Source organism: Selaginella moellendorffii, unplaced genomic scaffold, assembly GCF_000143415.4.
Source record: "Selaginella moellendorffii unplaced genomic scaffold, v1.0 SELMOscaffold_76, whole genome shotgun sequence".
In the NCBI taxonomy this organism is placed as follows: domain Eukaryota; kingdom Viridiplantae; phylum Streptophyta; class Lycopodiopsida; order Selaginellales; family Selaginellaceae; genus Selaginella; species Selaginella moellendorffii.
The window spans coordinates 769,581-781,370 of record NW_003314337.1 but is presented as its reverse complement, the minus strand read 5'-3'; the positions used below and the strand labels follow the sequence as shown (position 1 = coordinate 781,370).

Here is an 11,790-nt window from a genome sequence, read left to right as displayed (position 1 = left end):
ATAGTAATGAGGCAAAAGGTATGTTCTCTTGTTTGTTTGTTTGTTTGTCGTTTTTTCCAGAGTGAAGTTGGAATATCTGGAATCGAGTTTAAATGTTCATGATACTTGTGCATGAGTCTGTGGTGAGAAGCATAAGCTTTGATTCTCATGAGAAGAATTTTCGACATAAGCACCCCTTCTATAGCCACTACAGGGATAACCATATAAAACCAAATGGAAACCAAATAAACTATATCCTAAGATATTCGCATAACTTTTTAGGGCTAGACGGGAAAGGGAAGCGTGATGTGGGAGGCAGCGAGTCACATGGGGCGCAGAGCGTACCAGGAGGACAGGTTGTTGGCGATCCCAGGAAAGGTTGGACTGTTTGCAGTGTTTGATGGCCATCGCGGATCACAGGCAAGCGATTTTGCAGTGACCTGGTTCTATGAAAGATTCAACTATCACTTGAACAAAAGCAACGACAACACCCAATTGCTAATGGCCGCTCTGTCCTCGGCAGTCTCAGACGTGGAGGATGCCTTCCTTAAGGAATCAGAGAAGCATGGAATTGTCGCAGGAACCACAGCCTGCGTAGCAGCTGTCACCGGCCACACCCTTGTGGTCTTGAATGTTGGAGACTCTAGGGCTATCCTATGTGGTATGGAACCTGAGGATTGTGTAAGGCTGACGCGTGACCATCATCCGTATTGGGAGGACGAGAGAAAACGGATTGAGGAAGCTGGTGGAAGCATTCACAGCAACGGGAAGCTGTTTGGTGAGTTTGAGGTGTCGAGAGCTATAGGTGATCGTGATCTCAAGGCGTTTGGGATGAGCGCAGTGCCAGAATTCACAGTACATGACCTGAGGCAACACAGGCCAAGACCTCTTTACCTTTTGGTTGGATCTGATGGGATTTTTGAAAAGCTGAGATATCAGGGTGTTTGTAAAGTCGTTGGCAATGCAATTAGGAATGGAACATGCCAGGGGATTCCTTCAAAAGTGATAGACACAGCACTTAAGGCTGGGACAAATGATAATCTCACTCTTGTGGCTGTAAAATTGATGTGACATTTTTTGCCGTATGAACCAAAACATTTTCTTATAAGGCACATGCTTTCTCTTATAAGGTCTCTCTGTGTCAGTGTATGAGTCGGTTTCCTCGTCATGGATTCTATTTGAAGAAGTTGGCAATTCTTCTCATGAGGCTGCTTGTTATTCAGGTTTGCTATTCTTTCTTTTTTCTCCTCGGGGCCCAGGCATGGTGTTTACAGATCAAAATTGCTGCAGTGTGGGTAATGATTTCATTTTAATTTCATTCACTCTTGAGAACAGCAAAAATGCCATCCACTCCCAGGCTCCCAATTTGTTTACATAAATGTATACTTATTTGTCATCCAGATTGGTCTCTCATAAGAATGGTAATTGTTGGAGTTTAAAGGGGCAATAGCTTCTTTTCAGGGTTGAGGCTGAACAGATGGTGAATATACATTTTTCTTTGGAGCATGTCCAAGTAAAAAGAATCAAATTTAAATTTTAATTGGCTTCACTACCACAAACAAGATTTTTTGGACAAGAATTCCATGCCATTGGTAGTTGGTATACTTTATGTTCATTGTCGCTGTGAAGTCACTGGCCAACGTGGTGGAGCTAGCAGTCAAGCAACGATCTCAACTTTTGGAAAGCGTGGTCATTAATACAGAATACATACTATGTGTGTTTATAAATCAACCTTCAATCTCGAGAAAGTATGCCTTGAGAACTTCCGTGAGCCTGGCTACCACATCTTTGGCCGAGGGTCTACCTCCAGGTGCTGCTTGGCAGCAGTCTTCTACAATGCTTTTAAGGTGGTCAGTTGCTCGAGGGTGGCATTCAAAAATTCCTGTATTGATGCAACTTTTCACGACAGCTCCCAGCGCATAGCAGTCGAAACTCTGCTTGGAATACCAGGGTTTCATTCCGGTAGCCCCGCCCTTGGGCTGCCTGAGCTCCGGGGGAGTGTAGAACAGGTGCGACGTGCCGCCCGAGTTAGGGCCCGAATGGAACCCGATTTTCGCGTGGCCCATGTCAGCTACCTTGGCCAGGCAAATCCCCACCGCGTCCAGAATCAAGATGTTGTCTGGCTTCAAATCTCTGTGAGGAATTCCATGTGAATGCATCGTAGCAACTCCCTTGGCCGCCTGCACGAGTATAGATAGGAACCGGTAAGACCATTTCAGTCGCTCAGGCTCTGGAATCGTTGGAACATCGTCAATAAGCTTCTGGAGATGACACTCCATCACAGGAAAAACGATGCTGCCGTCTAGCACACCATAGGGATGGAGGATATGCGCCGACGTCCGGCTCTGCAAGAGCGCAAGAGCCTTAACCTCCGTCCGCCAAAGGCTTGGCGAACGGAAGCACTTGACTGCCACTTTCCCGTGGCGTTGCCACTGTCCCAGGTAAACCGATCCTTGTCCGCCACTCCCAAGCTGCCTCTGCAGCACAATCTCGCCCTGAGAAATTGCGAGCGCCTGGATCCTGAGCTGCTGCTTACACACGGCCGGGAAAAAACTCAAGATGATGGCGTCCAGTTTCCGAGTAAAGACGGCTGCGCTCTTTGGGTCGACCAGTGACAGTGGCTGGAGTGTGCGATGTGCAAATGCGAGCTCGTCTGTGACCCAGGTGACGATGGCTTCCCATTCAAACGCCAAGAGCAACTTATCCATGTTCGCAAGGGCTTCAAACCTAGACAAAGCAAGGTCCATAGCCTGGAAGCTACGGCCCGTACGCAGAGACCAAAGCTCAAGATCGAGCTTCAATTGGGAGACGAGCAGGCCAACGAGAGACACAGGCGCCGGCACCATGTTGACTCCCGTTTAGGGCACAATGAAGCTCCTAGGGTTACAACAGAGATATGCACATTCTACATAACGTTGGGGTAGGCGTTGGCTAATGTCAAAAGATTGGCAAGCTCGTTTGGAGCACACAATCATGTAAGCAGTCCTGGACTGATGTAGTGTTTAAGAGCTCGATGCCACGTAAGGCTGGAGTTCTTAGAGTACCTGGTCGATTGGTATACTTCGAATGGAGAGAATGTGGAGCTCAATGAGACTGGAAACGATGCATTGCCTTCCAGAAGCTGGAAGTGGACCTCCACTGAGAAATGGTAGTCTCTTCAAACCTATTTGACAGTCTTCTTCTCCATGTTTTATCTTGAAAGTGATAAAACTCTGCAATAACTTTTTTATCATCAATTGTTTACATGTCTCGTTTCTATATTTATCTAATTAGATATAATTTAATCTCATAAAATAATAATCTTAATGAATAGAATGTTACTTTTAATAGAAAATATACCACAATATATATTTGTAAGGATGCTAATGAAATGATATACTAAAGTATTGAAACTCCTTTAGTACAATTTATATCAGTTCTGCATTCTCTTAATCATTGTCCATGATGCTGTTCTCTATGACAACATCTTTAAATATGACTTTCTTTTTATAACTATAAAGACATAAAATTGAAATTGTAAGCCACTATTTTATAGAAGCTAGGTTCATATGACTTTATTAAAAACAATCCTTGCCAAGAATTTTATTGGACCCATATTGAAATGAACAAGGGAGTGAACCCTATGCCAACCTCTTAACCCTTAAGGTGTTATGCCTTTAAATCCCATAGGCCATAGAATATTCTTAAAATATTCTTGTGGTTCATCTTATTGCATCTTGGAGCAGAGTGATTCTTTGAATATTCCCTCTAGGGAACATTTTTGTCTCTATAGATATATTTGAGTCGTGACTTTGTTATTGATCCGGGCATGGCGTTTTATCACCATACTTGTTGCGTCCAACTTTTCTGGGGTATACTCAACCATTGGATTTTTGCAGAACAAACCTTGGATGTCTCATAGCTTGGATTTTCAGATCTAGGTGGAGTTTCTTTTTAAGGGGAGAATTTTCTTCACTTGAATCTATATTGTTGGGATTCTCCTCCATTTCCACATCCTTTGCTATCTCCCTTCAAGGAGATACTGGAAGTGGTGGCTCAATGGCAAAGTGAGGCATGGTATCCACTTGAGTGGTGTAATGCTCGTAGATGTGCCACAAAAAGATGAAGACTTTCATCTTCACTTCCTTGCCTACCTATATGGCAATATTTTCATTTCAGCCACAAATCCATTGTAAGCAAAATGGGCTATGTTTATTTGCCATCCAGTCTTGATAGCTTCTAAAAGACAGGCTATCTTGATGGTAGCATATTATGCAATCGTCCTCCCGTCGATGATGGCACACAACACCTTAAGCCTAGTATGATAGTCGGGCTTCAAATAGGTGAAGTTGCTTATTTGTCTGGATGTGTAGTTTGGAAGGATGTATTGTTCAGGCATGCGATCCTTTTTACTCATTGTAATTATTTTGCCTTTGTTGTCTAGGCACAAAATCTGAGCAAACTAGGTGAGTCCAAAGGGATGGACTTGCCCACAGAAAAGAAAAGCATGCTCCTTTGGGTACCATTTCTACATAAGCTTGATCCTCTGTTTGACCACTATTTCTCCTTCGAACAGCTCCACATATGCGAGTAACCCAAAGGCATTAACCCAAAAGTTATCATAAGGAGAAAGCACAAGCTCCCTAGAGAGCTTTACTTGGCCAAAATCTAACTCCTCATCACTAGATGAAATTTCCTCCACATACTCGACCATGAGACGGAGTGTGGTGCCAACAGAAGTGTCAACAATGCAAGAGTGGAGTTGAGGGCTTGTGGCGGTGGCATGGGGACAAATCTGCTCTACCAAATCAAGAGTGTGCTCAACCCAGTAGGTGGCAACAATGGCTTTTGCTATTGCGTAACTTTAGGCAGCGTTTAAGTTGCCATACATTACTTTAGAGCTAAGCTTAGAGTGTTGGTGCATCTTGGCAAAGGTGTAAGTATAGAGTAAGTGAAAGGGAAAGAGCGAAAAAGAAAAAGAAGCTCCTTAGCCACCTCTAAGTTACCTAAATTGTCCTACCTTACTACGTCCTAATCTTTATCCTCTTGCCTTTGTTTACTTTTGTATGCAAACGTATTGTGGAATTTTTTTTTTCCTTGTATAGTATTTATGCTTATATCTCCATGGTACTTCCTTAAATGGTTTAAATTTACTATTGCAATATCGTCCCCATTTAAGGTGTGCACTTTAGCCATTCCTGGAGCTGATATCTTAGACAAAATAAATGGACTATTCCATTTTCTCTCGAATTTATTTCCAAGAGCATCTATTTTATCTTGAAACCAAAGAACCTTATCTCTTGATTTAATTTCGCAAAAGATTTTCAATTGTTTGTCATGTCTAACATTTCTGGCTTTTTGAATTGCATACAAGGTCCAAATTGTTCTAAGCTTAAGTTTGTTTAAATTTTTTATTTTGGCAAGTCTTTGTTTAAAAGCTTCTTTTACATCTAAGCTATTTTTAATTGCAATATGCAAAGAAAGAATGGATACTTTATATGCAGTCCTATAAGCTTATAAAGCATCTCAAGTTTTCTCATCCCAGTTTTTTGTATTGTCCTTCACAATCTTTTTGAAGATATTTTTAAAAAATTTATTAGTAGATTCAACCTGACAATTCCCTTGTGGGTAATATGGTGTGGATTTTTTGCCAGATATGCGTATGTGATGGCTCGGCGATTTCAACGCCAGAACTGAGAACTCGCAAGCACTCTAGCACAGCACCTCCACAAACGAACTACGTGAATACGATCATGACAAGACCGTCTTTTCGACACAACGAGCAAAGTTCTCACATTCTGCACAACATCCCACCTATTAGTTCTTAACAGCTCTAGACAATGGCCGCTCACAGAAGGTCATACATGCTTCTCACACAATGGTGAAAGAAGCACTAGTGATATTGTGCTAGTCAGCCACTCAGAGCCCGAACTGATTCAGGATCTCATGCTTAGTCCAAAGAGTGTACATACCGGACCACTGCCCAATCAGCTTTACACTCAGACTTCGGAAACGGGAAATGCTCCTTGGACAGATCCACAACCTTCCTATCGCCTTCCACACGAAGGAAACACAATACCGAGGCAGGGTTCATGCTACATGGATGGGAAAAGCCTCCCACTGGCCGGTTTGGGAGATCATGCAAGTCTGCTCGTGTTTGGGACACACTTAAAAAGGCCAAACTACATCTTCAGAAAACCATGGCGAGGAACTCTACGACCAGAAAGCGGCCCCGCTTTGGCACAACCCGCTCATGTCCTATCTAGAATGATTCTAACTTCGCCAATGCAACCTCCCTCTCAATGCCACGGGCATTGATCTCGCCTGCTCTGTATGTTCATGTTGATGTTCGTTCATGATGAATTTTTTGGTCGTCACTTGCCTTACGTGTTAGGTGCCAGCTTTGACTACGTGGTCAATGTCGGTCAAAGGGAGGCTCAAGGGTATATTAAGGCATGTTAGGGTAAGGGACTTAACCTACCCTAGGGCTCACAGTGGAGCAGCGGCGCAGTGGAGCTTTTGAGGTAGCTCGGGGGTGGTTGGGTGGTGAGGAACTTCAAGAGGTGGCATAGCATAGTCTAGGGCAACTAGATCTTTGTCTTTTTGCGCCGGATCATAACATTGGTATCAGAGGATTGGTTGCGATGGCCGACCAAGCTGAACACTGGAATCCTATTGTCGATGGTGGTGCCGACGAAGCTGCGGAGATTTGGACCATTCAAGATGTGGTTCATGAGCTGCAAGCCCTTAATCAAAATCAGCAAGAGATGCAAGACGAGATGCATGGCATGATGGATACCATGCGTGGGCGTGTTGAGGCACTCGAGGCTGGACGGGGTAGCGCTCCAAGTAAGCCTTCTTTGGTAGATCGACTCAAGATTCCAACCTTTTCCGGTGATGGTGGTGTGGACGAGTGTCTCGCTTGGCTAGCCAATGTGAAGAAGTTCTTGGCTGCTAGAAGAACTCCAGATGCAAAGGCTTTAGTGGCTATTCCGATGGTTTTGCGTGATGCGGGTCTTCAATGGTGGAATTGGCTTGAGGAGTCCTGTGTTGCGGATAAGAAACCACCAGTGTCTACCATGGATGAGTTTGAGGCTGCTTTCCGTTTACGTTTTGCCCCTCATTACGACGTGGAGAATGCTTGTACAGAACTTCACCATTTCCAGCAAGGGAAAATGATGCTCGGGGATTATATTGAGAAGCTTACTCGCTTGATTAGTCGTGTTCCAACGAAGGATCCAGATCAGAACAAGTCCTACTTCATTGATGGCCTACATAGTGAGAGCATGCGGCAACACTTGCGTCATTCTCAACTTACAAAGAGTTTGGAGGAGCTCTTTGATGCAGCTCGTTGACTTGACAATGACAAGCACAAGTCTCGCAAACGTTCGCGGAGTCCTTCTGTTGAGAATTGTCATGATGATCGCCGTGGACACAAGGATGGGAATAAGCATCACAAGTTGAAGTTGGTGGTGACTACTTCAGATGCAAAGGGGTCCAAGAAGCAGAAGTTCTTTGTGAAGAATTATAGACAGGGTTGTCATCATTGCGGCGAACTTGGACACTACAAGGTTGATTGTCCGCAGTTGAAGAACAAGCAGCAGGACAAGAAGAATGGCCAATCTTCTTCTCACGGTAAGTCCGATACTAAAAAGTTGCAAACTTTGCAGTGTGAGGATGAGGAGAACGACCATTCCGGTCGGAGGAAGCGACTTTCGATCGTTGCTCGTCAGCTCAACTGTGTGTGGAACAAGATGGAGCTCGAGGATACGCGTGAATCAACTTTAATGCTAAAGGGCGTGTTCCGTGGCGATCCAATGCAGATTTTACTGGATAGTGAGAGCGATGACAACTTTGTTTCGGCAAAGTTTGTTGTGGAGCATGGCCTGGTCACATGTGGAGTTCTTCCATACACAGTGGAAGGTGCAGCCACCTCTACTCAACATTTTGATGCTTGTGTCGAGGGGCTGGAAGTGTTGGTTGGCAAAACCACACGTGTGGAGACTTTTTATCTTGCGGATATTCATCGTGTGAATCTCATTCTTGGGATGCTATGGTTGGTGACGGTGGATCCAAAGATAAAGTGGAGCATTAAGCGTATCTCACTGGAGTATGGTGGCGTTAAAGATGTGTGGTTTGGCGAGGGCGTTCAACCACCAATTGTTATACTCTCTGCTACATCTTTGAAGTGGGCTTGTCGTAATGGAAAAGCACTTTCAAGTTACTTGCTGTTTGTTCGTGACTTGGGGGACCAAGGCACGTGTGGGGGAGAAGCAGCAGTACGGGATGTACTTGATGAGTTTTCTGATGTTTTTCCATCTAAACTTCCTCATGGATTGCCTCCATTACGAGGTATGGAGCATGGGATTACATTGGAGCCGAGGACGCGGCCAATTTACCGGCGTCCATTTTGGTTAAGTTATGCGGAGGAGCAAGAAGTTCAATGACAAGTCAAGGAGTTACTTGAGTTTGGATTTATTCAGCCAAATAAGTCTCCGTTTGGTGCTCCGGTTTTGCTTGTGAAGAAGAAGGACGGTTCAATGCGGATGTGTATTGACTACCATGCTTTAAACAAGAAGACAGTGAAGGATAAGATGCCGATGCCATGTGTGGATGATATCCTGGACAAACTTGGTGAAGTGCGAGTGTTTACCAAGATTGATCTGAGGAGTGGATATCATCAGATTGCAATGGATGATGCATCTATCTCCAAGACGGCATTCAACACAAGCTTCGGACATTTTGAGTTTACAGTTATGCCATTTGGTTTGACGAATGCACCGGCCACATTTACTCGGTTGATAACGGAGGTATTTGGGCGTTATCTTCATGAGTTTGTGGAGATTTTCTTGGACGATATTCTTGTTTTTAGCAAGAATATGGAGGAGCATAGGGTGCATTTGCGCAAAGTTCTTTTGTTATTTCGAGATAGCAAACTTTATGCGAAGAAGAGCAAATGTGAATTTGCAAAGTCGGAGGTGGAATATCTAGGCATATTGTGACATCTAAGGGTGTCAAGATGGATCCAAGGAAGGTGGCTGTGGTGGAAAACTGGCCTACACCGACTACAATGGCCGAGTTGCGCAGTTTTCTTGGTATGGCTAGTTACTACCGACGTTTCCAGCATAAGTTTTTAGAGGTGGCTATTCCTTTGACGTGGTTGTTACGCAAGAATGTGCCATTCGAGTGGAAGAAGCCACAAGAGGAGAGTTTTGTGGCGCTGAAACGATTGTTGAGCGAAACTCCAGTGCTTCACATTGCTGATCCATCGAAACCTTACGAGGTGACATGCGATGCAAGTGGTTATGCACTGGGAGGAGTTCTCATGCAAGAGGGACAGCCTATTGCATATGAGAGTCGAACTTTGAATTCCGTGGAGCAACGCTATTCCACATATGAGCAAGAGTTACTCTCTATTGTTCATGCTTTGCAGACGTGGCGGCACTATCTTTATGGTGTAGTGTTCGTGGTGTTGACAGATCACAAACCACTTGTGTATCTTTTCACACAGAAGGAGTTGAACACTAGGCAAGCTCGTTGGATGGTCAAACTCATGGAGTTTGGGGAGTTTCCTATTGAGTATCGTCCGGGAAAATCAAATGTGGTGGCGGATGCTTTATCTCGTGTTCGTCATGTGACGACGTTACGAACACGATTTTGTCATCATTTGAGTAAGGTGGTCAGCGAGTTTGGGCAGTTGGTTGAGCATGCTCAGGCTCAGGATGCTGAGGTGGCCTCTTTGCGAGCCCAAATGGAAGCCCCTTTCTCATTGGTGGATGGGATTCTCTACTACAATGGCCGTGTATATTTGCCACAGGTGGATGTGTTAATTACTCAAGTTTTATTCCACTATCATGATCGTTCAGAGGCCGGTCATTTTGGGGGGAAGAAGACGTATGAGTTGATTAAGCGCAACTTTTATTGGAGGAATATGAAGGCTGATATTCTCAAGTACTGTAAATCATGCAAGCTTTGTCAGTAGGTTAAGCTGCCACAGGAGAAGCCGGGGGGACTTTTGCAACCTTTACCTATTCCTCATAGCCGTTGGTGTAGTATCTCTATGGACTTCATCACTTGTTTGCCACGAACACAGAGGCAAAAGGAGCAAGTATGGGTCATAGTGGATCGGTTGACGAAGTATGTGCAGTTGTTGGCTCTTTAGAAGACTGTCACTGCTTCAGACTTGGTTGCGGTTTATTTGGAGAAGGTTTTTCCTGATTTTGGTTTGCCAGAGGACATCATTAGTGATTGAGATTCAAAGTTCACTAGTGGATTTTGGAAAAGCTTTGCAAAGGCTATGCAAGTGACTTTAAAACTCTCGAGTGGAGATCATCCTCAGACGGATGGGCAAACTGAGTGTGTCAATCAGGTGGTGGAGGATATGCTACGTTGTAGCATTGGTCAAAGGCAAGGATAGTGGGATCTATATCTTCTGTTGGTGCAATTTGCTTACAACAATAGCCAACACAGTGGAACCAAGTTAAGTCCTTACTTTGCCATGTTTGGAAGGCATCCTCGAACAGCGGTGGAGTTGGGATTGCATTTGAGTAAGGACGTTCAAGATAAGCTTGATTCCGAGGCAACTAATCTGGCCACAGAACTTGATGAGATTCTGGTGGTGTGTAGACGGAATTTGCAAGTAGCTCAGGATAGAACGGAGAAGTTTGCCAATGAGCATCACCAATTCTGGGAATATAAGGTGGGTGATCTCGTCTTTGTGCGAGTGATCTTTCTGTCAAGTGAGCGACGGAACACCTTGGTGCCTTTACGGACAGGGAAGAGTGATAAACTCTCCCATCGATATGCTGGTCCATATGAAGTGCTGGAGCGCATTGGTAAAGCGGCTTATCGAGTGCGGCTACCAGCTGGGGTGAAAATTCATCCGGTATTTTATGTCAGCCAGTTGAAAAGTGTACTATCTTGGAGTGACGGGCCCAATACCTCCTTGATGTATACGGCTGTGGAAGATGGACCAGGAGCTTGAGCAGGATTCCCCAGAAAAGGTGATCACCGGTACAACTCATCCTTGGGACAAGGACTTTGTTGGGGGGGAAGAATTGTTAGGCGCCAGCTTTGACTACGTGGTCAACGTCGGTCAAAGGGAGGCTCAAGGGTATATTAAGGCATGTTAGGGTAAGGGACTTAACCTACCCTAGGGCTCACAGTGGAGCGGCGGCGCAATGGAGCTTTTGAGGTAGCTCGGGGGTGGTTGGGTGGTGAGGAACCTCAAGAGGTGGCATAGCATAGTCTAGAGCAACTAGATCTTTGTCTTTTTGCGCCGGATTATAACATTACGGTTTGCATATAATGGAACAGACAAGAACGCTCTCACCTTTTCATTTTCTCACTGTTGTTAAAAACGCTGTGCAACGCTAACCAGACTCGTCTGACATAAAACCAGCAAACTTGAAGCCTGCAATCAATAAAAGTAAGGTTATTAATTATTGTCAACTAAATGTAAATATGTACTCTAATGGTTGCCCTTTCTGGAATTTAATGTGTGTGATCAAGTACAAGCCACTGCTTTTCCAGATCTCATCCCGGCTAACATCTTCTAATATACTCAACGCCAGAACCGCAACCATCGACATTCATTTTTAAAATCAATGTTCTTCAGCACCCTCCCTTGCTTTCCTTTTCGTTCCAACTTGTTTTCATCAAAAAAAAAAAACGCAAGCAAATGAAGTTAGATCTAAATCCATGTTGGGAATGTGAATACAATGGATGAATGGGATGGGAAAAGTTTTTTTCCAGTTTAAACAATCCTTTGTATTTCGAAAATGTTGTTCATGTATTTGAGTCTATGTATCCATTCTTTCTCTTATCCCGCAT

The 11,790-nt window shown here is 44.3% G+C and overlaps 1 protein-coding gene across 1 annotated transcript; it reads left to right on the top strand.

Moving 5' to 3' along the window:
• Positions 1-285: 285 nt before the first annotated feature.
• On the top strand, positions 286-1,063 carry LOC9641538 (probable protein phosphatase 2C 71). Its single transcript, XM_002986812.2, has one exon. The coding sequence runs from the start codon at positions 286-288 to the stop codon at positions 1,048-1,050; it is 765 nt and encodes a 254-aa protein (XP_002986858.2). The 3' UTR covers positions 1,051-1,063.
• The last annotated feature ends 10,727 nt before the right edge of the window (positions 1,064-11,790 follow it).

Bases quoted from the DNA above. Each gene is read 5' to 3' on its own strand.
- LOC9641538 (XM_002986812.2), top strand. From the start codon at position 286: ATGTGGGAGGCAGCGAGTCACATGGGGCGCAGAGCGTACCAGGAGGAC.